The sequence below is a fragment of the Myotis daubentonii genome, chromosome 9, assembly GCF_963259705.1.
Source record: "Myotis daubentonii chromosome 9, mMyoDau2.1, whole genome shotgun sequence".
In the NCBI taxonomy this organism is placed as follows: Eukaryota; Metazoa; Chordata; class Mammalia; order Chiroptera; family Vespertilionidae; genus Myotis; species Myotis daubentonii.
The window spans coordinates 78,264,171-78,288,287 of NC_081848.1; the positions used below are offsets into that span (position 1 = coordinate 78,264,171).

General features: G+C 64.1%; 1 protein-coding gene across 14 annotated transcripts in view; it reads right to left on the reverse strand.

Annotated features, from left to right (window-relative positions):
• Positions 1–24,117, reverse strand: part of BRSK2 (BR serine/threonine kinase 2) — a 50,321-nt gene that overhangs the window by 12,629 nt on the left and 13,575 nt on the right. For 8 of the 14 annotated variants that reach the window (XR_009454478.1, XR_009454479.1, XM_059709779.1 and 5 more), the window contains exons 2-13: positions 10,073–10,167; positions 9,294–9,379; positions 6,908–7,048; positions 6,488–6,604; positions 5,799–5,832; positions 5,605–5,673; positions 5,292–5,438; positions 3,857–3,888; positions 3,401–3,565; positions 3,163–3,260; positions 2,928–3,078; positions 1,466–1,531 (exon numbers count right to left, since the gene is read on the reverse strand). Coding sequence is in view for 11 of the 14 variants with exons in the window: in XM_059709779.1 (XP_059565762.1) it covers positions 1,466–1,531; positions 2,928–3,078; positions 3,163–3,260; positions 3,401–3,565; positions 3,857–3,888; positions 5,292–5,438; positions 5,605–5,673; positions 5,799–5,832; positions 6,488–6,604; positions 6,908–7,048; positions 9,294–9,379; positions 10,073–10,167 (1,201 nt within the window). In the remaining 3 variants the exon portion in view is untranslated. Of the gene's footprint in view, positions 1–1,465; positions 1,532–2,927; positions 3,079–3,162; positions 3,261–3,400; positions 3,566–3,856; positions 3,889–5,291; positions 5,439–5,604; positions 5,674–5,798; positions 5,833–6,487; positions 6,605–6,907; positions 7,049–9,289; positions 9,380–10,072; positions 10,168–24,117 lie in introns of those variants that run through there. The other 6 variants (XR_009454480.1, XM_059709781.1, XM_059709780.1 and 3 more) reach the window with 2 other exon arrangements.

Sequence of the window (24,117 nt, forward strand, 5' to 3'; positions counted from 1 at the left end):
GAAGGTTGCAGATTCCTGGAAACTGAACCCAGCCTGTGCCAGGCCCCTCTCCACACTCCAGCTGCCAGGAACCACCTGACCCCCAAGGCTGTTCTGGCCCAGGGCCACCAGCTGGGCATTAGCCATCCCCTTGGCACCCACAGCCCACCTGCCCGGTCCAGAGCTGCCCACAGCAGGCCAGTCCTTGGCCCTCTCCTCACTTGCATGACCAGGGCCTGGGCAAGACGAGGCTGGGGTGGACACTGATCTTTTTCCACCACAGGCTGCACTGGGCCTGCAGGCCTGGCCTGGGCATAGCTGGACCCAGGGTGCCCAGCTGAGACAGGCACACAGCTGTGCCCCCTTGGGGCAGACACGGCCTGCAGGGACTTACCACACCTGCGGTCCTTAGGGAAAGGAATGGGACTGGGGGCTGATGCAGCCCTAGGAAAGGACAGGGGAATGGTGGACTGCCCTGCCACCTGCCCACCCCGGCCAGCATGGCCTGGAGAGAGGTCTCGCCTGCCACACCTTGGCCTGGCCCCTGGGCCTGGGGGAGGAATGGAGCCCATGCTGGCCAGACCTTGGCTCCTGGCCACTCCACCAGCACCTGTGAGCTGGGGCCCCATGGCCATGACCGTCGTACTCTCCCACCTGACCCAGGCCCACTGTCACTTAGCACTGACCCTGCTCCAGTTCCCCAGCCCAAAGCTTTCCGATGCTGAGTCCCAGTTGGTGCCCCCCAACAGCCACAGTGAGGCCCAGTGCCTGGGGCCTCCCACCGAGCCAGTGCAAGCTTGTGGCTTGGCACAAGGAAGCAGAGAGCAGCAAGGGGAGGAAGGGGTGGGAGCCGTCCACACGCCCTCCTGCCCAGCAGGCAGCTTCTGGAGACTGAGCCATGGCTGCCTAGACAGGACAACACCTGCACCCCAGAGGCAGGGGCGGCGAGACTGTGGGGGACCACGGGGCAGGCCCAACCATGTCACCCTCAGGCAGTGGGCCCTGCAGGTGCAGGGCAGGGGGCTCACAAAGGCCAGGTGTGACCAGCACACCTCCTGCCATCAACTTGGGAGGCTGCAATGAGCTCGGGATGGCTGAGCCGCCTCTGGCTGCCACTTCCACTCAGGCCCTAGTGGGCAGCATGGTGGCCCCAGGACCCAGGGGACAGCGCTGGCCAAGGGGAGGTTAACCAGAACCACCACCAGCCACATCAAGGTGGGCCAGATGGGGCCTCGCACCTGCAACCCCTCAGGGGCCCAGGGCAGGGAGAGCACAGTGGGTCTCCCAGCCCCTCTTGGGCTGGCCGTTGGCCTCGCCCAGTAGCCCACTCCTCCTGGGCCTCAGCCTGGCCTGACCCAGCCTTTCCCCCGGCTTCTGGAAGGTTCCCTTGCCAAAGGGGAGCAGGCCAGAGCCTCAGGCCCAGCCCTGCCACCAGGCCCGAGTCGCCTGGGGGGCTGGGGGCGGGGCGGGTGGGCAGGGTGTATACCTGTCTTCTTTGCTGAATTGGGGGTGGGCTTCAGCGATATCCAGGCTTTTACTGAACATTGCTTTACTACAGCGGGAACAAAGCGAGAAAACAGAGTTACTGCCACAGCGCCGCCAGACGGCCTGGAGGCCAGACCACACAGCTCCTAGCTGTGCGCAGGGCACACAGATGCCAGGGGACATGAGCAGGAGAGCTCCAGGGGCACAGCACCCCCTGGTGACCTGCAGGGTACTCAGCATCAGCCCCAGCAGGAGGCCCACTGTCACTCAGCACCCTATGGCCAGAGGAGGAGGCAGAGGCCAGGAGCTGGGAGGAAGGGGCTTTCAGGTGACCATCAGCCTGGGTCACACCAACCCACCCTAGCACCCAGCAGCCCATGGCAGCCAGGCCTGGGAAGCAGAGTAGAAGCCGTGGCAGGGTGGCCTCCCACCCCCAGCCCCTACCCCAGGCCCAGGCAGGTGGGGTGGGAGGGTGTGGGGAGGCTGGTGCAGGGAGGGCCAGGTCAGCACTCAGCCGGCCCCGCCGGTTTCCAGCCAGAAGCCAAGGGCCAGGCTTGGGGAGCTGGGCTGAGCAGAGGTATGCCCACAACAAGCAGGGCAGGTGTGGTACTGGGCAGGAGTGTGGCCAGCAGGAAACCTTCCCCCTGCTCCTCCCCTTGCCCCACCTGGTGCCAGAGCCACAGCTGTCTGGAGACCTGGATAGAGGCTGAGCCAGCTGGTTCCCTGGGAGGACCCAGGACCACTAGGGGGCTGTGGGCCATCAGCCCAGTTTAATCTTGATGGTGGCCCAGCTGCCCTGTGGTTCCCCTGTTTGATGGTAAATTCCTTGGGAGGTTTGGCCAGCTCGAGCACCCAGCACCCAGCTGACCAGAGATAGCTGGGGCTGCTTGGACCACCCATGGTGCTCCCCGGGAGGGGGGCGGAGGGACAGACAGCTGAAGCCCCCATCTGGGCAAGAACATTCAACCTCAACCTAACAGCGCCAGGTGAGGATTGGCCAAGGGCCTCACAGCTGTGACTGTGGGCCTGGATGTCTGCTTCCTCCAGGGGGATCTGTTGGGACAGCCTAGATCTGCTCATCGTCCCCCAAAATTCCATTTTTGCCCCTTGCACAGCCATAGGGGACCAGCGGTTAAGTGGGGACAAGCCTGCTAGGCTGCTGGCTCTGAGCATAACTGGACCACGATCCAGTCTATTCCACCTCAGGTCAGCCCAATCCAACTCAGCCCAACCCAGTCAAGCCCAGCTCAGCCCAGTCCAGTCCAGTCCAGGGTGGCCTACCAGCCCAGGCCAACAAAGCAAAGCCCTGCCCAGCTCAGCCTGTGCAGCCCAGTGCAGCCGGCCCAGCCCCAGGGCCAGGGGGCAGAGATGAGTTAGCCCAGCACAGCTCAGGAGGGGTGCCTTCACTGATCAGGCCAGGGCACAAGCAAGTAGGGCACTGGGTCCCCCCAGGAGGCACGTACCTCTGGCTGTGCTGGGCCATCTCGATGGCCCGCCGAGCAGGCACCGGAGAGCCGCCGTCTGTCACACTGAGCACCTCCATGGACTTGCGTTCAGGCCGCCGCTTGCCGTGCCGGTTCAGCATTGGGGAGTCTACGCGCTTCCGGGGAGGGTCTGTGTGCAGATAGGGGTCAGGCCGGGCAGCCTGCTGCATCTGGCAGGGCTGGTGTGGGGCCAGGCTTCCCTGGGACTTTGTACCTATTTCGTTCCTGGGGGGCAGGTCCTCATCCTCGTGGCTGGGGTACCTTTCTTTCCGGTCCAGGAGGAGGAAATAGATCATCTTCTCCTGGTTTTCCCTGTTGGGGGCGGGGGTGGGGGGCGAGAAGGGTCAGCAAGCGTGGTGTCCACTGCCGGATGGCGGTCCCAGGGCCACAGCATTCCCTCCCACAGCCCACCATCCCCCGCTGCTGCCTGCAGGACCCCACATGGGACATACTCCTCAGACAGCAGGTCCTGCAGCAGCTTGTTGCGGTCTCGGAAGCAGCCCAGCGAGTGCATGCTGTCTAGCACATCGGGGTCAATGTCCTCCAGGCTGGGCAGTGAGCGGATCTGCACCTTTCGGGGGATGGGCTGCTCTGGCTCAGGCTCGTTCTTGCCCCCTCTGTGGACAACAGGGCACCACCAGTGGTCACTGACCTCGGCAGGCCTAAGGCTTCTTCCCCCCAGCCCTTCCTGGGGACCCTGAGTCCTGCTGCTCTCTCCCTGTCCCAGCCCCTGCACACCTCCTGCACGCTGCTGTGCCCAGCGCAGGCATGCCGGGAGTCCCTGACCGCTGGGCTGAGGCTGGGGGCAGGCCTGCGCTGGGCTGGGTCCTCCCCCCGCCTTCCCTAGCAGGCCCTCCGGCTGCAGTGACAGGCAAAGCAGGCGATGAGTGGGAGGAAAAGCTACTTACATATACCATATGTGTTTCTGAATGTGCTCTAGCTACAAGAGAGAGAAACAGGAAGTTAGTATGGAGGGAGCAGGGAGCCCACGTTAGGAGGCCAGAGGGAGCAGGAGCTGGGAGCACCTGGGAGGGGGTGGAGAGGACCATTGTGGAGGAAGATAGCCAGCAGGAAGAGGGGAGGGAGTGGAGGAGGGATGATGGGGGAGGGCATGGGGAGGGAGGAGGAGGGGAGAAGGATGAAGGGAGGGCAGGGTGAGGGCGTGGAGGGAAGGTGGGGGGAGGAGAGGGGAGAGGGTGGGGATGGAGGAAAATGGGGAGGGGCTGCGCGTTCCCAGAGGCTCCAGACTAGCCCCCTGACCCTGCCTCCCCAGCGGAAGAGGAAATGCCAGTCTAGGGAAAGGATGGTAGGGGCTGCAGGTATGGGTAGGAGGCAGGGGGCCCCTGGTGGCTCAGAGAAGGAGGCTTGAGGGAGGAGAGCAGAAGGCAGCCAGGGGTGGCCCACTTGTGGGGAGGGGCTGGGGTGCAGGTGAGAGCAGGGGGCTCAGAGGCCCGCTCTCCAAGTGCCTCTCCACCAGCCTGGGGACAGCTGGGTTGGGGCGGTTGGGAGATGGCCTCTTGGTCACCAGGCCACCCCTGTCCTGGAAAGACCAGTCCAAGGGAGTCCTGCTGCCCTTGCCCTGGGGATCTAATATCCTGGTACCCGCTAAGCCCTGGCTGCCTATGGGCTTCTTTCAGAAGTGGGACTTCCCTCAGAACATCCACCCGCCATGGTCAGTGTCATGATGAGCTGTGTCCACTGTCAGGGCTGGCCTGGAAGCTGAGGGACGGTGCTAGAGTTGGTGAAGGCTGGTCTCCCAGGCACACCTGCAGGACTCAGCCAGCAGGAGGTCCCTGTGCACATACCCACATATCCATGCACATTCACACCTGGGCACATGCTCACACATGTGAATACTGCCTGTGCATCTGTGTACATGCACACATGTGCACATACCTGTGAAATACAGTTGTGCAGACACTCTCATGCATGTGAACACACAAACTGTACCCGTGCAGGGGCACACACACTTATGAACGGTTCTCATGTGCATGAGTGCACATACCTGTGTACACGTGTATGTGCACACTACTGTGCCTGCACTCATGCACTTGCAGTCACACTTATGAAACGTGCAAACAACTGCATGCACTCTCACACATGTGCACATTCATACCTGTGCGTGCACACACATGCACACACCTGTGCACACACATAGCTGTGCATTCACTCACGCCTGTGTATAGCCCGCACACTCAGGGGTCCCTGTACCACACTCCGCAGGCACAAGTCTCCCTTCCCAGGGAGGTGGCATGGAGAGGGAACCTCTATCCCTGGGGGCCCTTAAGTCTGGCCTGGAAGTGTAGGCCCGCACCCTCTGACCCTCTGTGCGCCCGCACGCACCGTGAGGCGCCGCGCCGCATCCACTTCGATCATGCCGCGCAGCAGGCTCTGGCAGTCCGGCGGGATGAAGTGCGGCATGTGGAACACTCCCCGCTTCACCTTCTCCAGCAGCTGCCGCAGGTTGTCATCGTCGAAGGGCAGCGCCCCCTGCCGGCCGGGGACGGGGTCACCGTGGGGCGGGGGACTGGGCGGGAGGGGCGGCACAGAGGGGCGGCACAGAGATGGACGGGTGAGGGACGAGGGACGAGGGACGGGCGGGGAGGAGAGGCAGACGGGGGAGGGCGGAGCAGGGTGTGGACGGCGCGGGGCTCACCACCAGCAAGGCGAACAGGATCACGCCGCAGCTCCACACGTCCGCCTTGCGCCCGTCGTACTTTTCTCCCTGCGGGGGGCGGTGTGGTTGGCTTCGTGAAGAATGAGGGACCCAGGTGGAGGGTCTGGGGTCCGCGAGGGCGGGGGTGAGGCCCCTTGGACAGGCAGGGACAGGGGCGCGTAGTGACTACTCACCCGGATCACCTCGGGGCAGGCATAGTGGGGGGACCTGAAGGCAAAAGCAGCCATCAGGGCGCAGGCTGGGGGCTCGCTGTCCGCCCAGCCGTGACCTCGAAGCTGCCCCAGGACCACAGCAGGTGGACGCCGAGAGAGAGAGGTGCCGTTCCCCCAGCACCCGCCGCCCAGAGGAGGCCCCACCGGGAGCCTCAAGGGGCGTTGCTGCCACCCCATCCCCTACTCAGGGAGGAGACCAGCCTAGGAGTCTAGGGCTCTGCCACCTCTAGGCTGCCCAGACGTCCTGGTCCAAGAAGGCAGACATCAGAGGAAGGACCGCGTCACGGCCGGGGTCCCGAGCCAGCACCACCGCTGGGAGTGCACGGAGCAGGAGGCTGGTACACCAGCTTGCTCGCCAGGGGCCAGACCCGCCTGCCTTCCAGGGCCAGACGGGTCACCAGCAGCCCCCTCACAGCACCGCACATCGGAGCCACCGCCAGGAGCGGAACCAGGGTCCTGCCTGCAGCCCAGGCTGTGAGGTGCTGGACAGGCGCTTGGGGCCTGGACCTCCCTGGCCACGGAGACCACTCACTCCGGGCCTCCAGGGGACCACAGCACTGAGCCACCCGCGGGCCTGGCAGCACTGGCGGTGGCCGGGAGAGGGCGCGGGGGCAGCGGATGGCGGGTGGCCGGCCGGGGCGCCCACTCACCCGCAGCTGGTCTCCAGGAGGCTGTCCCCCACCTGCAGGGACGCCATGCCGAAGTCCGCGATCCGGATGTTGTTCTTCTCGTCCAGCAGGAGATTTTCTGGTTTCAGATCCCTGTGGCTGTGAGGGAGGCAGCGGAGGCTGACCTGGGTCCCTCCCCCAAACCCCACCCACACGGCACCCGGCCAATGGCAGCACAGCCTGGTGATGTCACAGGCAGCCAATCGGAAGTCGCCTGCCTGGCGGTTGGCTGCAGGTCTGGGATGGAGGGACTGGGAGCCTGTGGTCGCACCGCGTGCTCCCCCAGGCTCGTGAGCAGGGATCCCTCCCGCTCCCTGCTCCCCCCACACCTGCTCTGGGGCCAACAGAGGGGTGTCTGCTGGCGGGACAGCTAGGCGTGGGTCACGTGGGGGCGGCTCGCACCAGATGGAGTGGCTGTGGCAGAAATCCAGCGCTGAGATGATCTGCCGGAAGAACTTGCGGGCCTCTTTGGGGGTCAGCCTCCCCTTCTTGACCAGGTAGTCAAAGAGCTCCCCACCAGACACATGTTCTAGCACCAGGTATCTGCGGGGATGGGCGGGCTTCAGGTGGGTGCACACGCCTGCTGGCCCACCTCAGGGCCATCCTCGGCATGAGGGCCCCCCCCCCCGCTTGCCCCACCCCCCCACCCCCCTCCTGGCAAGCCTGCCTCCAGGGCAGCGACTGGAGGAGCCCATGGTGCCAGGGTCTGGGAGCAGGGCCACACCTGGCTTTCCCGTTGAGGGACCATTAGGCCCCAAGGTGAGTGGGCACTGTGGCTGCTGACCCTCAAGGAGCTGGTGCGTGGCCCTCCAGGCCCTGCCCAGCCCAGGTTGGGCTCCCGGAGCAGGGGGACAAATCAGACAGGGACCCTCAGGGAGCCCTGGCCAGCAGGTGGAAAAAGGGGCTGGAGGTGCAGGGGGTGGTGGGCGAGAAGGGTCAGGAGGTAGAGGGCAGGAAGACATTGGAGGATGGTGGCGGGGAGACCCCGAACCCCTCTGAGGGTGGTGAGTGAGAAGCCTCTGTCCGAGCCCCTGGTGGAGCCTGTGGGGGCTGGTTTCGGGGATGGGGGACATGGGACTCGTGGGCACTGAAGCCTGTGGGGCCTCAGAGGAGCTTGGACGGGGGCTGTGCAGACTCCCCTAGGACTTGCTAGTGGGCAGCAGTGGCTTTCGGGAGGGAGAGGGACGAGAGGAGAGGACAGAGCAGGGAAGAGGCGAAGGACCGGGGCTGGTGGGGAGGAGGGTGTGGGCTACGGGGACCGGCTGTCTCCAGAGCTGGTCTTGCAGGACTTAAGGGATCAGTGGGGGGGGGGCACCCTCAGGGCATAAGGAGTCTGTCTGTGGAGAGGAGAGGGGGAGGGGCTGGAGACACAGGGCAGGGGGCACAGGGTGGTACTGGGGGGGGGGCGGGAACGCCAAGGCACAGCACAGGCCAGAGGTGCCCTGCAGGCGCCCTGGCCTCAGTGACCCAGGCTTGCTACTGCACCTCCAGGCTCCCTGAGCTGTCTTGGGACTTCTGACCCCGTGGGAGGGGGCTGGCCCCAGCAGGACCTGGACCAGCCACCTGTCCGCCTTCATGCTAGGCATCCTGCTCCCGTCACCAGGCCTTTGCCCCAGCTGTATCCCTCCTTGGGCTGTCCTCCTAGACCAGTGATGGCGAACCTTTTGAGCTCGGCGTGCCAGCATTTTGAAAAACCCTAACTTAAATCTGGTGCCGTGTCACATAGAGAAATTTTTTGGTATTTGCAACCATAGGCAAACAAAGATTTATATTTTTGATATTTATTTTATATATTTAAATGCCATTTAACAAAGAAAAATCAACCAAAAAAATGAGTTCGTGTGTCACCTCTGACACGCATGTCATAGGTTCGCCACCACTGTCCTAGACCAGTGGTTCTCAACCTTGGCTGCACATTAGAATCACCTGGGAATTGTTTTAAAATCGTGATTCCTGGGCCTCATCCTCCAGAAATTCTGTTTCTTTGTTATGGGGTGGGGCCACATCATTAGTAAGAAAGAAACAGAATTTCTGGAGGATGAGGCCCAGAAATCAGGATTTTAAAAAGATTTCCAGGTGATTCTAATGTGGAGCCAAGGTTGGGAACCACTGTCCTAGACCCTTTCCTGCTTCCTGCCCACCGCCCCCACCCGCAAGGTGGCCTCCTCAGAGCCAAGTGCTCTGCCCCTCGTCCTCGTGTGTCCGTCCTCAAAAGTATCTCGCCAGGAGCGAGGTGGTGACCGGTGTCCTGCATGCTGTACACAGAGGTGGGCCAGGCCTGCCCCAGGTCCTGCCTGCCCCCCAAACTCATGGGACATCACCAAGGCACTGCAAGACAAGCCGCCATCAAGCCAGTGGGTGTGTCTGTCGGTGCCCTTGCCATGGTTCTGACGGTGGCCGAGTTCCTGCGGCTCCCCAGCGTCGGCCCCAACACCAGGACCAGCCCCCCTGAGGCATGGGTGACAGCGTCCCTGCTCCTCAAGGCCCCCACATGGGGCAGCTGCGTCACCCGTCCTCAGTTAAACACGAGCTGGCCATTCGTGCCATGTCGGGACCCCTGCCCCTCGAACCCCACCCCCCACCCCAGCCACGCCTCCAGGAAGCCCCGTCCCCCGTGGCGGCTCCGCGAGTCCCCGGTGTTTGGTCAAGGAGCAGTGACGCCACCGCCCGGGACTGTTCCTGAGACCGCCCTGCCTGGTCCCACCGCCAGAGGGGCTGCCCGTCTCCTCCCCAGGTCCCTCGGCCTCCACTCTGGCCACCCCAACTCTCCGGACCCAGCAATACCTACAAATATTTTTTGTTTTCATAAACGTCGTGCAGCTTGAGGACGTGGGGGTGTTCGATGAGCTTCAGGATGGCGATCTCCCGCTCCACCTGCGGAGGAGGAGTGCATCACACGTGCTTGCCTGTGGGGCGTGGACCCCGGCCTCGGCCTCCCCCTCCCCAGGAGCCTCGGCTGCTGGGAACACAGCCCCTTGGGGGCACCGCTGTGGGCTCTCGGGTGCAGCTGGGGCTTCGGGGCAGGGCCAGTCTAGCCACAGGGTCTCCACCTGTGGGATGGCCTGGACTACACGGCATCACACACAGCCCCACGGGTGTCAGGGCCACCTCCAGGCCCCTGGCCCAACTGCATGTGGTTCTTGCCAGGCCTTCAGGGGGATGGGCCCCAGTTACATCCCCAGTCCCTTTCCCCCAGCTCCTGTCTCTCCACTTGGACATCTCAGAGTCCCAGTCGGAGTCCAGGACCTCAGCCAAGTGCTCCCCAAGGCAGGTCAGAATGCACCTGGCCCCATCTCCACTGCCCCGCCCAGCCCAGCAGCCACCACCTCCCCTAAAATCACCCACCTCGGGTCCCTCGGGGTTCCCCAGGTGAACCCGCCCAAGTCCCCCTCTACCCTCAGCAGCCAGAGGGGTCCTCACTGATGTCACTTGCCCTCCCCACCTAAGCAGAGTGCTGTCCTCACCCACCTGGGTCCCTTCACTGCAGCAGAGCCCTTGGCCTGCCTGTGGCACTGACCGCAGGGCCAGCTCCCACCCACTGGCCCTGCCTGCCTCACTCTCGCTCACCTTCATCAGCACAGACTCACTGAGCTTCTCCCGATTGACGATTTTGATGGCCACCTTCTGGCACGTGACACAGTGAATGCCCAGCTTCACGAGGCCTGTGGGGAGAGAAGCCCGTCAGACCCACCCAGGGCCTTGCGGACCCTCAGACGTGCCCCACCCCAGAGTGGTCTGGGCAGGGGGCTTGACCAGGAGGGATGCCACTCACTCCAGGTCTGGCCTCTGCCCCACCCTGCCCTTTATTGTGCCTCAAGCTGGATTCCTGTGACCACTGTCTGCCCTCCCACACTCCCTGGTCACAGCCCAGGACAGCTCTGCCCCCCCCCACCCCTCTCCCATGTGGGTGATGTTGAGTCCCTCCCCCAGGCCTTCAGCTGCCCAGATGCCCCCTGCAGGGGAGCTTGGGTGCCCTCAGGCCCAGGAGGCCCCACCCAGGCCCCTCCCCCCAGCACACTCAGCCTCTGCCACCCTTTCAGCCTGGACAGAGGCGCCTGAGACAGCAGGACAGGCCACGGTCATCCAGGGCAGCACACCTCAGCCTGCCTTGCACTGTCCGCCTGGAGCCCCCACTGGGGGGACTCCCCGATAACTGCTCTCCTGGCCATACTTCAAGGACCCTGGCCCTGGCCCCCTTGTCATGTGGGCAGAGCTGGGTACCTGCCTCTCCTCCTGCCCACTCCGTGCTGGGACCGGCCACCACCAGCCTCTCCCAGCAGCGCCCAGCCCCCTGCCAGCTGCCCCCTGTTGGACTGCTCTGTGGCCTCAGGCCCCAGACACCCTGCCCTCCCCTTCCTGATTTGGGGGGCCTGTTAGCCATGGCACTGCAGCTTGAGGGTGACTTAGGCTGTTTTAAGGGATGCAGACCATGTCAGGACTCCCCGCTGTGAATGCTGAGGGACACCACACTGCCATTTCCGACTTCAGAAGGTGGCCCCACAGTGCCCCTCCTCCCTTGTCATCGTCACCCACCTCAGATTCCAAATGCTTGGGTTTGTCTCCGCCCCTTTTTACACTGGGAGGGGGGGCGGTTAGTTACCAATTTGCGAGCCCTTTGTGGTGTGTCCCGCACCCGCGCCTCCTTCCCAGCCTCCTACAGGGAGGCCTCAGCCTCTGCCTTGTGGCCAAGAGATGAGGCTGTGCCCCCAGAGGCACCACACCAGGCTTGAGGGTAGGGGGCCCTGAAGCTCTGGTGCCTACAGGGTCTGCTCGCCGAGCCAGGCCCCTGCTGTCAAGGGCAGCAGGCTCCTAGGCCTCTCCCTGGCGGCCTCTGATCTGCTGCTCAGTGGCCCTGTGGTTCCAGGTCGGGCGGGAGAAGGCAGCGCCATCCACCCATCAGAGCCAATGGCCTGGGGACTCCACTGCCTCCGGGAGCAGCAGGGCTGGCACCTCCTCCGGTCCTTGGCCAAGACATGGAAACAGGAGGGAGCAAGACAGAGTGAGAGGGAGAACTGTCTGGCAAGTCCCCCAAACAGGTTGACAAGCCGAGAGGAACCAGGGAACAGCGGTGACAGGAAGCAAAGGCCACTAACTACCCTGAGAGAGCCAAGCTCCTACAAGTCCTCAGCGCCCAGGGCGGGTGCCAGATGAGCTGGGTTCCTGGGAGACCCCACAAAGGCGGGGGGCGTGAGGCAGGCGGCTTGGCCCTAGGCCAGCTCTGCAGGGCTGTTCGTGCAGCAGAACGTGAAGGACAATGTCATGTCCCCAAACAGTGCGGAGTAGTTACGGCTGGTCAGCAGCTACTGGACAGATGTGGAAACTGTGACGCCACCGAGACGGACAGACCGGGCGGGAGCCTGCGCAGGAAGCACAGGCACACGAACGCGCTCACACACGCTCCACGAGGGTCCCCAGGAGGCAGACGTCACAGACGTGAGGGCAATTTCCTGCTTCCAGAAGAGGAAGCGCTGGGCCTCAAACTGACAGGGAGACAAAGAGCAGTGCCGGGGACCCTCCGGAAGCAGGAAGCTAGAGGCGGCCAACGGCAACAGCTGTCTGCTGAGCAGAACACACCCAGCACCCATTTCACAGATAAGGAAAGGCGGAGGCTGTGTCACCAGCTGGTATACAGAAAGGTGGGGAGGACAAAGGGCACAGCCAATGAGGTGCCCTGGATGAGCCCCACGCTGTGGGCACCCTCAGAGCTGCTCGTGGGCGGGGGCACAGGCGGCCAGGACACATGGCTGGGGTGTGTCCTGGAACTCTGGTGGCTTCCTCCTGCTTTCATTCTCATCCACCTGCTGCCTCCCTGCCCTGCAGACTCCTATACATCCCTCAAAGCCCAGCATAGAGGGGCCCCTCCTTGGTGAGGCTTCCCTGCCACTTGGGCAGATCAGCCCTGGGTGTCCTGGTCCCCCACAGCCGGGATCTCTGGGGCGGGACCGGTGGGTTCCGAGCAGCCCTGCCAGTCCCTGGGGACAGGCAGTGGGGAGTCCTCCACAGGAGCCTCCTGAGTCGCTGCAGCCTCAGGCGGGCAGAAGCAGCTCCTGCTGGGGAAGCCCACAGCCGCCCTAATCACCCAGCCCTCCAAGTGCTCAGGCTCATTATCCAATTGGTGTTTTATCTCTAATTATTGCCTTTATAGCAAACACAGGCTCACATGGAGAGAGGAAAGTACACCATGTCACACTGTGGGAGGCGCCGCGGCAGTCTGCGCCGGCTGGTGCGCTCGGAAGAGGGGTTTTCCGAGTGCTGGCCGCTTCCCTGGGTGAGGAGGACTGGGGTGCGGTTCCTACAGTTACTGCCCCCAAAAGACACTCGCAGCAGCTCCCAGCCCACTGCCTGGGCCAGGCCCTCAGATGGCCCATGTCCCCTGCCCCACAGGACCCTCCCAGCTGCCCCTTAACAGGTGGGGGAGGAGGTTCTATGGCCTGGAGGTTAGTCTGTCCAGTGAGGGCTTCGTATCCCCGAAGGCTAACAGCTGTGTGGAGAGGGGCCTGCTCCGCCTCCCCCCTCCTCTTCTCAGGGCTTTCAGCTTCTGGCGCCTCCTCCCTGAAGCTGACCTGTGTCCTGTCCTGTGGGACAGCCTGAAGGAACAGTGACAACCCAGCACGGTGACCTGGGACCTTCCCCTGCGGGTCTCCGGTGTGCTGCACGTGCTGGGCGTCTGGCTAGGCCTGGAAGGTCCTCACCAATGGAAACCCACACCCACCGGCCCTGTGACCCCGAGACAACCCGGTGGCCTCTGCTGGGCACCTGGGAACCACCCGGGCCTGCTGGCAGAGTCCTGTGAGGACCACACAGGTGCCGAGGCTCCTCCACAGCCGGCAAAGCCCTTCCCCATTCAGATAACCGACCTCTAGACCACGCCTCCCTGAGCACCCGCTGTGGGGCGGGAGCCCGCTGAAGGAGAGAGCTGGCCTGGAGTCTGAGGCCTCCAGGAACACAGGGCAGACCTGGGGCCGCCCTGTTTCTGCCTCAGTTATTCTCAAAGCTCCGCAAACCTGCCCCCCATCTCCCCCTTGTTTTCTCCCCCACACAGTCCCCATGACAGCCCAGCAGAGGTGCTGTCACCCACTGGCTGGCCCCGGCACAGCCCTTCCCCAATCCCTCCACCTGACCTCCCTCCCCAGCCACAGACCTGCCCCTCCCCCAGTGGGGTCTGTGCTCCAGAGCCCTGGAGTTTCTGTCCCTAAAGTCCTGGCCTTCCCCGCCCCTTCCCCCACCCCATTTCCTCCTGTCACAGACAAGTCCTGTCCTGCCCTGGGCCATGCACGTCAGTGCCACAGGCCACCTTGCTATACAGTGCACCAGGCACCTGGCTGCGTGTCAGCTGGTCCTTGGGCACGGGTGACCAGAGGGCAGCACCCCGAGACTTATGGGGGACAGGATGTGCCAGAGTCCCAGCTCTGAGTCCACTGCTGAGCCAGGAGGAGGAGCAGGGCGGCCTCCAGGTCCTGCCACTAATGCTCACAGGACCACTCTGGGCGTCACTGACTCCTGGGACAGCCGACTCTGTCCTCCCCCACCGCTAAAGCTGTGCCTCTGGGACCACGTGGCCAGCTCCCCGGGGCCACAAGCACAGCTAACAGTGACCCACTTTCCGCCACCTCACAAGCCTCACCGTGGGGGTGTTGGGGGGCAGTTTCTGCACCAAGCTCAGCAGACACCCCTCCTGCCTGGGCTCCTTGGAGGGATGACCGCACTGGCTCTTGGAAAAGTGAGTCAGCAGAGTGGGCCGCCCTGAGCCAGTACGGCCTCCTCTGGCCTGGCAGCACGTGGGCACCAGGGAGAAGCTTCCGGGAGCAGGCAGGGGCAGACGCAGCGCTGCTGCCCTGATGAGAGGGCCACGGGACTGCGGGGAGGATGGGGCCCAGTCCTCCACCCCCAACAGCCTCTGCTGAGCGACCTGGATTGGAGCTCGCAGCCTGCAGGCTGCCCTTGTCCATGCTGGGACCTGAGTGTCCCAGGAGCTGCTGCCGAGGACACTGTCCCCACAGGGACCACAACCCCACGCCACGGCCAGGACCCACATACCAGCCTGCTCTGCCCTCACCACGGCCCTCACTAAAGTGGGCCCGGCGGCCCCAGGTGGCCTCCCTGGCAGGAGTGGCAAGACCACGGCCTCTCCCCTGGTCTGCCTCCACCCCTGCCTCCTGGCCAGCTCCCCTCAGGTGAGAGAGGAGTGGGGGAGTCAGCTGCTGGGGGGAAAGCAAGGGCCTGCCTGGCTCCCAGGACTAGCCCCTCCTGTGCCCGGACTGGAGTGAGGAATGGAGGGGATAGCTAGTTGCTGGAGCTCCTGCTGGTTCTGCAAGGGGCCTCCAGGTGACCAAGCTCCAGATGATGGCCGAGGGCTTCTGGCAGCTAGCTGAGCCGTTCCTAAGTCCCCAGAGACGCTGAGGGATCCGCCTGGGGTCCCAACCACAAATGGAGTGCGTGGCTCCAAAAAGATGCGTCCAAGTCCTAGTCCCTGGACTGCCCGAATGTGACCTTGTGTACAGAGCTGGCTTACGAGATCCCCTGCACACGGAGGCCCTAACCGCAGTGAGTTCTTCCAGGAGAAAGACAGGGAGATGGGACATAGACTCAGAGCGAACCCCGGGAGCTGGGCACGGGGCCTGGGCCAGCCTCTCCCTCACAGCCTCAGGAGGAAGCGGCCCGCTGACTCCAGCCTCTGGAACAGAAAGAATAAGGCCGTGTGTGCAGCAACCAGGTGTGTGGCCGTTTGTGGGGCCCAGTGTGGGCATTTTCAACTCACACGGGTATTTACCTTGAGTTTCCTTTCACCGGAAAACTCCCAGTACATTTAGTTCAACCCACGAGGACTTGGCCGAAGAACTTGTGTTCAGGTGGCTCACTGAGATAGGAGCTGCTGCCCGTACTCCGACACCCAGCAAAAGTGTGTCCCAGGCTCCTAACAGCAAGTGGGCTGTCCACCCAGCATCAGCCTGGAGACACTGAGGGTAGGACTTGGGGGAGGGGTGTGGGTTCGGCCACATTTGCAGGAGCCACGGTGCAGGCCCAGCTGGTTCTCACCATTGCCTGACCCCAGAAGGTGTGGCTCTGAGCCTGTGGGCTGCAGACCACTCAGCCTGGAGCCATGGCTGACCCTGGGGCACATGGGCTCCCGCAGTGCCCCGGCCTGGATGGGGCCACCTGTTCCAGCAATGGCTGGTCAGAACGAAGGCTCCCAAGTATCCTCGCTGATCCTCACAACAGCCCTGCTCTCTTTCTCAGAGAGGAAGGCAGGCTGGGCCAAGCCTTAGTGACATCCAGGCCCACTTGCCCGCCATTGCACAAGGGGTCGGTGGAAGCCTGCACAAGCCCTGCCCTGTCGCTTCCCCAGCGGGTGCAGGCACGAACTCCACCCCTTCGTCCCGTGTACAGGCCTGGGGAGTTAACAACGCTCCGGGCAAGGAAGTGGGGCGAAACCAAGAGCCCAGGGGCCCACTGTGTTCATTTCCCAGGGCCACTGAGGGCGGGGCGCGTCTTCGGGAGCAGAGACAACCTGAGCAGCGTTCAGCACCATGGACAGGGCCCCCGGGCCGGCGCGGCCCCGCCCACAGGGCGCAGGGACAGCAGGGGACCTGCTCCCGGCCCACAGCTCGTGGGGCGCCTGAGCCTGGGGGCCTTTGGAGGCCGGTGGTCAGCGCTCCTGGGGCGCCTCCTGCGGCCACACCCCAGCTCTTCCCTGGGCTTGAGGCCTAGACCCGAGCCTTTCTAGCCCTGGTGGTCGTAGCAGGGCCATGACCTGTACACCCAAGGCACTCTCCCTCCGACTGGAGGCGAGCGGCCGGAAGCCTAGACCAGTGACCCGGGCGCCCAGGCGCTGAACGAAGGTTTGGGGGCCGCCCCACCCCAGCCCAAGCCTCAGCTGCTCCCTCTCTCCCCTCCCGAGCCCGGGTTCGGGCCCCACGCGCGCTCCTCGGACTTCAAAGTCCCCTCCACGCAGGCAGAGGGCGGGTCCGGCGCCAGGGAGCGAGAAAAGCAGGGCCAGATTGGGTTCCGGGGCTCCGCGAGCACTCTCACCCGGGCTCCCCGGGTCCCACAGCAGACACTTCGCTGCACGCTCGGCCCCGGCTCCGCAGACACACGCGCCGCCGCGGGGCCGCCCCTCCCCCCCCCCCCCCCCCCGGATGCCGCAGGGGACTCGCCGACTCCGGCTGCCAGCGGCGGGGCGGGGGCTGCGCAGACATCAAAGCGCCGGTCGTTCCCCCTCATTAGTCGGTCCCGGCGGAGCTCCTCCCGCGCCCCCGCCCCCGCGCTCCTTTCCAGCCGCGCCCCCTGCTTCTGCCCCAGTTCTCAGCCTCCCCTCCCCAACCCTTCTCCTCCTCCCGGGCAGGGGGTGGGGGGGACGCCTGGCTTCTGGGCCCTGCCCCAGCTTTTCGCGGCGGCAGGCCTCTCCACGGGTCCTCGCCAGTGCACCCACATTTCTGCTCTCGGGGAGGCCCTGCCCACCGCCCACCCCGGCTCCTGGTTCACAGCCACGCCGCTCCTCCGGGCGTCGGGAAGGAGCCCCCCCGCCCATGGAAGGGCTCGGGAGCAGGGGACAGAGAGGAGGCTGGGCACCTCCAGGCGGCGCCCTCTCAATATAGATTCCGCGGTTTCCTTCGCCCACCAGCGCCAGGCAGGCGGAGGGGGAAGGCGGCAGTGCGTCTCCCAAGAGACGACTGTTCACGCTCCGAAAAGGAACCTCTCAAATTAAATTAATTAAGGCCTGAACTATTTCACACGCGTTACAGCCGCTGGGCTGCCTCTGCTGAGCTCCCTGCCCTCCCACCCACAGCCCCCAGACAGGACCGCAGAGTCCCCCCCGCCCCCGCCCCTGATCCTAGAGAGGAAGGGATTGGGGGGGGGGGGAGGATTCTGGCACTCCTTACATAACGGAGGGCTATTCCAGCACCCAAGGCCTTTCCGGGGTGGAGCTGGCCGTCTCTGCAGTCCCGGGACCGGGATGGGAGGGTGGCCGCGGTCAGCGCCCAGACTGTGAAGCCTGGCTCCCTGTCCCGTCCCGGGTGGGGGCTCACGCGGCCCCTCCAGCTCCAGGAGTGCCCTCATGCCCTCTCCTGCCGGCAAGGTTGGGTGAGAGCCACTGTACACACATCCGCAAGCCTACGCTGCTCCCCACAGTCCGCCTGGGATTGCACCAGGAAGAGACCTGGGGGGGGGGGGGGCGGGCCAAAGGCAGTGTTCAGGGGCTTGGAACCAGCCGCCCTGAAAGTCAGAAGACACCAGCCCTGCACCCCCCAAAGCTCCTCGGTTCTGCACCCAGTTGGAAGATGCTGAAAGGAACCACCGTCAGAGCCCCAGGGATAAGAACTCACTTTCTAGGACCCCGTGTGTGCAGAGGGTGGGGGTGGGGGCTGTGACCCTTGTGGGACTCAGGCCAGGCTCCCAAGGTCATTGCTGAGAAGGGGCGAGATGCTGGGCACCAGCTGAACACACGCCAAGCACCCAGGTCTGCAGGCTCGGTAACGGGCAGACCTCCCCCCCCCCGCCCCCCGAGGCTGGCGTGGGCTCCAACACAGACACAGCTGGGAACAGGGGCATCCCCTGCCACGGGGAGGGGAGGGTGCCTGAGGTGTGTCCCTAGCAGGCTGCCATGAGGTGCATGTTCAGAGAGGGAAGCTGGAGAGGACAGGTCCCAGAGGACTTGCTGCCCAGGTAATGGAGGAGGGAGGGGCCGGGACAGGTGTGGGGGGGCTCTGGCAGGAGTCGAGCTGGGGCCAATGCCCACCACCGGGCAGACTCAGGTCCCTTGTGTTTGCCTCCTATTGAGGCAAAAAAAGAGGGAGCCTGGAGCGGAAAGATGAGATCTCCAAACATTCTGGAAACCTCTGAAAGAAGGCAGGCAGGGGCAGGTGATGGTCTCCAGGGACCCTGAAGAGGCCTGATGATGGGGCTCCAAACACAATGGGACACTTACTGAGGGGGGGGGGCAGCTTAGGTCGGCATCCCCTCTCTCCAAACCCTATCTTCACGCCAAGACCAGGAGACAAAGTGCAGCATGCGGGGCCTGGAGACAGCCCTGAGAAAACCTCCCGGTTCTGTTGTATGAATGGCTGTTCTCTGGAGTCCAGTACGTGAGGTGGGCACCCAGCCCCCAGAGAGCGGCCCAGTCTCCAAGGGGGCCCTCCAGTATGGCTGGGGCTCATGTCCCCCCAGGTTGCCCGGGCAGCCCCACTCACACCCCAAGCCCCAAAGATGAGCCTCTGGCCAACAAGGTGGCCCCAGTCGTCTGCCCTGCAGCATGGGCCCCTGGCTGGGTCTGCCCTTGGCCTGGGCATCCCTGGCTAAGTTCACTCCAGGTGGCCATGTCCTCTCCCTGCCTGTCGCCATGGCTGGGACCAGCAGCCAGTGTACTGGGCAGGATGTCCCTGTACCTTCTCAGGAGGGTCACAGCCACTGGTGAGCTATCCTGCCCCTCAACCCAGTGTTTCCAGAGATGGCATGAGGGGCTAGTGGAGTGAGGGGTGCAGCAGGTCCCCCTGACCCCGAGCTCAGGTCAGGACCCCACTGGCCTCCACCAGCTCTGCCCAGAAGGGCACCGACCTAGGGACAGCAGATGGTGGGATACAAACCCCAGGAAAGGCTGGCCCCTGCCTACAGGCCCTGGACGCCCCACGCCTTTCCTGACCCAGGGGGTCTCTATCATGGAGCTGGAGGCCAGGACCCACATCTGAGTTGGGGGGCAGATGTCAGCACGGCTGGGGGGAGGGGCAGTGAGGGGAGGGGTGCAACGGGCGGGGAGCACAGGCCTCACCTGATCCCCAGCCTCCTGCTGCCCTGGTGCCATAGGAGCCTCAGGCCTCCCCAGGGTGGGGGTGAGGCTGTCCACACCAGCCAGGCCCTTGATGGAGCAATCCTGTCCTGGGACAGTGACCCTGGAGGACTGCCTGCTCCCCACCCCTGCAGGTGAGGTAGAGGGGGTGGGACAGAGCGGGGTCCCCTGGGCTGAGGAGAGTGGGTGGTGGGTCACAGTATAGACTCGGGAAACAGGGCTGCCCTTGGGAGTCCCAAGGAAGCCTTAGGGAGACACCAGGCTGAAGGCTGCAGGGGAGAGGACACTGCCAGGGTGTCATGATAGTCAGGGGCCCCCAGGGGCCCCACTGTGAGCTGGGGCCAGCACAGTGACTCCAGAACAGACCTGACTGTGCCTGAGCCCTGGGATGCCACAGAGAAACCAGCCGCAGTGCCCCCTCCTCCCTAGTAGGCCGGGTGGCGCAGGCTCCTCCTGGGCAGCGCTGCACAGGGTGCTAACATGGGCCAAGTTCAGCAAGACCAGTGGTGCCTGTGGGCCGGGGCGGGAGGAGAGACGGCAGCATAAACCCTGGGCACTGCCTTGGGCTAGGGGAGGCAGCACCTATCCCTGCTCCGCCCCAGCCCACTCAGGATGTCAGACTGGTGAGCCGGTCCCTGCAGTAGCCCGGCAGGTGGCCAGCAGCCTTCACACCCACGGTGCCAGGCCCCAGGACTCAGATACGTGCAAGCACTCCCACCTGGGAACCTCGCAGCTAGGCCTCACTTGGTGCAGGTGAACATGCACAGGGCCCTTCCAATGGGGAGGATGTCTCTCACACTTGTGCACACACACACACGAACTCATGCTCTTACACAGTCCTGCACACACACACGCTCTCACACACCCAGTCACACACGCAGACTCACACTTTCACACACTCACATTCTCCACACATGCAGACTCCCAGTTATGCACACACATAAACTCACTCACACAGGTGTGAACACACATAAAGACACAGGGATAACGGGCAGAGCGTGGGGGGAAGCTGCCTCTGCAGGAAGAGCCAGCCTGGCCTGGAGGAGGGGTGGTGCAGTGGGAGCCAGAGTTGGGGTGCAGGCTGAGCCTCACCCCTCCCACCGGCTGGGACATGATCTTCCAGGGCAGTGCCAGTGCCAGTGCCAGTGGTGGTGCCCCTGCAGTCTGGCCTCACAGGGGTGAGGTGAGACTGCTGTGCCGCAGCCATGCCTTCCCCCCAACTCCAGGGCAGGGAGGGGGGCAGAGCCACACCCACTGCCCAGTTGCAGCCCCCACTCTGCCCACTGACCCAGGCTCGAGGGGTGTCCAGGTGGGGACCACAGCCTCTTTCCCAGCCCTCTGGCCCAGGAGCAAGGAGGAGAGGGAGGGGTGGGCGAGAGTGGGCCAGTTGGCCATTGTGACAGCTCAGATGGGTTTGCATCTAAAACCTGCCCTGCAGGGGAATGGGGGCTGCTCTGAGGGCCCCAAAGGAGGAGCCTTCTCAGCCTGGCGGCCAGCTCCCCCACACCCCTATCCCTGAAGGATCCCCAGCTGGTCTCTAAACCCAGGGCTGCCTCATACAAAGCCCTCCCCCTCCTCTCTCCTGCCAAACCGCCATCTGTTGCCATGGCAACGGAGCAGAAAAGGCAGGCAGCACTCAGAGCTCTCCCCACCCCCTTCTTTCCTGTTCCATCAGCTGGGCTGTGGGCTCAGAGCAGGCTGGTGCAGCCCCCACTAGTCCAGGAGCCCCCGGGCCCGAGCGAAGGGCCTGGCTGCAGCCCCACCAACAGCTGCGTCCTGCACAGAAGGCGAGGCAAAGCCTCCCATGACTCCAGCCTCCAAAGCCCCTCCTCTGGCCCGGCTTCAGCGCCAACCCTGCCCCCGGCAGGACCTGTCTTGCACTGGGGAATGGCTGATGGCCCATCTGGTCCCTGACCCGCCTCCCCTGCTGTGCACCCACCAAGGAGCGGCCCCGGGGCCAGCCAACCACCCTGCCACCCCGAGGCCAGATCCAGGGGAGAGGCACAGTCCTGGCTACTAAAGAGCAGTGCCCAGCAGGTGGCCTCACCTGCACCTGCTGCCCCAGATGAACTCCCGAAGGACGAAGGAGGCTGGGAGCGTAGGAGCCACCACACGCTCTGCAGTCAGGGGCGGCTACGGCCCCGAGGTCCCAGGTGACCAACATGCACAGCATCAGCCGCGTCAGCAGCTGAGCACATCGCCACCGTCACAGTGCAGCTCTCACACCTCCATGAGGCCCACATAGGTGCCCCTTGGCTGTGAGGCCTCCGGCCAGAGCGGTACAGCCACTGGCCTGGCGGTGACCGTCCACAGCCGGCAACAGGCCTGAACTTGTGGTTTCTCTTTTTCCTTTTGTGTTTTGCTCCTGGCTTGCTCCCTGAAACCTGCTTCTCCAGCAGCCCCCACCCCAGCTGCTTTTCCACACTCGGGGAGGTGTCACTGACACCCAGGTTCCACAGAGCGTCGCCGGTTTCTACCTGGGCGCACACCCTGAAACCGGCAGGTGATCAGGACAGCGGTCCCTCCTCCAGCCCAGGGGTGCTAGTACCCCTTTCTCACCTCTTCACCACCTCTGCTCACTGTCACTATCCAGTCTGCCTTCTCTGGACTGTCACCCAGACGCATCACCACCCAGCGCGTGGCAGCTGCAGCGGTGACTCAGAGCGGCCTGAGTGACAGGCGGGTGATGGGGGAATAGTTATGGAAGCTCTGACTTGCCCACCTCGACTGTCCTCAGAGGAGCGAGGAGGAGCCGGGCTTCTCTAAGAGACGCAAGTGCCCAGCACACACCAGAGTTCAGTGGTCACCCGCACAGGGCAGGCCTCTGAGGGCCTGGCCGGCGAGGACTCAACCTGCAGAGTTTAAGGACGGTCACCAGCAGGGCCGGCCCTCCAGGCTCAGGTGCAGGGCCTGGGAGTGGGAGGTAGGTGGGGCTCGGGGTAGAAATGGGGCCACAGAAGCAGGAGGCACCAGCCTGCCTCTCCTCATGCCCACTGTCCAGGGCCACCTCCCCCTGTGGATCCGGGAGATGGGGCTGGAGCCTGGGGCTGTGGCGTGAAGTCCCTATGAAGCCACATCCAATCAGTTCCTTCCAAGGGCTGCAGTCCTGGGCCCAGCCCACAGGGATGTATGGACGCTGGACTCAGTCCCACGCGGTGGGGCTGCAGGGCTGCAGAAGGAGTAGGCTTGGGGCCTCCTCCCACGGCCACACCGGGCTGCATGGACAGAACAGGGGGGAAGGGGAGAAGGGGGAAGGAAGTCCTGGCAAGAGGCCACGCAGATCCCCCACCCTCAGGTGTTGAGGGTGAGCACTGGTGGGGAGGGGGAGGGGATTCCCTTTCCTCAGCAGAGTAGGATGCCCAGCCTTAGCAGCTCCTTGGTTGCCATGGCGACGGTAGAGGCAGCAGCAGACCCAGGGGGTGTATGATGCAACAGGGTACCCTTTTTTCCTCCCTCAGCACCCCACCTGGTTTCCTCCCAAACCAGCACCTACTCCCCCAGAACCAGGAGCCCCCAAACAGGCCCACCCACTGCACTCACCCTGCTCCCCTCTGCTGTGGTCCCCATGGTGTCCCTACCTCCAGACAGAAGCTCCCCCAGACACAGCAGGACCCACCTGCACCTCCCTCAGCCATGGGAAGCCCACCCACCCAGCTAGTGACCAGGAGGGGAAGGGCGCCTTCCTACTCTATGCTCAGCACCACATCCTAAGGGCACAAGCCCCAGTGCTGGTCAGGCAACCTGAGGGCTGGGGTGGGGTGTGCTGGAGAGAGGGAGGCGGGAGGTGGAGGGAGAGCACCCGCATCAGGGCACCCCCTCCACCCAGCCAGGTCACAACCCTGCCAGCCACGCTCAGGTATGGGCGGGTGCCCATGGGGACCCAACCACCTTATCTGGGCACAAGGGCTGTGAGCCCCACAGTTTCAGGGGGCACTGGGCAAAGCCATGACAAACGGCTGCCTGGCTCCTGGGTGCCCCCTCTCAGCCATCCCGCCCAGAATGTCCCTCCTCCAGGCCACATCTTTCGAGTCCCTCGGGGCACATGACCACATTCGATTTTTATTAACCGGCTTTTCAATTCAATACTGTAAAATTAGACCAATGAGCTATCCTGATTGAACTTAGTAACTATTCCGTAATCCCATCTGGTAAATTGTGTTCTTTTTAAGCTGGTGTCCTAGTTTCAGAAGCCTCAGGTCTGGGGGTGGATGCTGGGTGGCCAGCCAGCCCTGCAGGCTGGGACAGGAAGGTGGGCGGCAGGCCTGAGGGCCCAGGGAAAGGAGGGGTCGGAGGCCAGTGGGGAGCAGGCAGCAGAGGGCCGGCTCAGGGGCTGCTCTGAAGGGAAGGCTGAGGGTCCTGTCCCAGGGGACTCACAGCTGCAGCGTGAAGGCCGTGGTGTGATGGCCGTGGGAGGCATGACTAGCGGCAGTGCCCTGGCTAGCAGCTGGCCAGCCCCCAGGGACGTGTGGGCGTGTAGGTGGGGTGAGTCGTGGAGGGACAGATCCGTGGTGGGCAGCAGGAGTGACTCAGTGTCAGTGACCCAGGGCCTGGCTGGTGAGTGCAGGAGTCCCCCGGCAGAGGTGGACAGCCTGTGGTCCAGGCCCAGCCTGCCCAGCAGAGCTCTGACCCCACCAGGCCCAGGGATGGTGGGACGGTGATGGGGCTGCCGTGATGATGAGGTCGGGACCTACCCTGGGAAGCCGAGGGAGTCTCTGCCTGTCATGACCCAGACAGACACACACCAACACAGACACCTCTTAGGTTGGCAGCGGCAACCCCAACCAACTCCACACAGGCTTGCTGAGCGCGGGAGGACCCTCAGGCAGGGAGC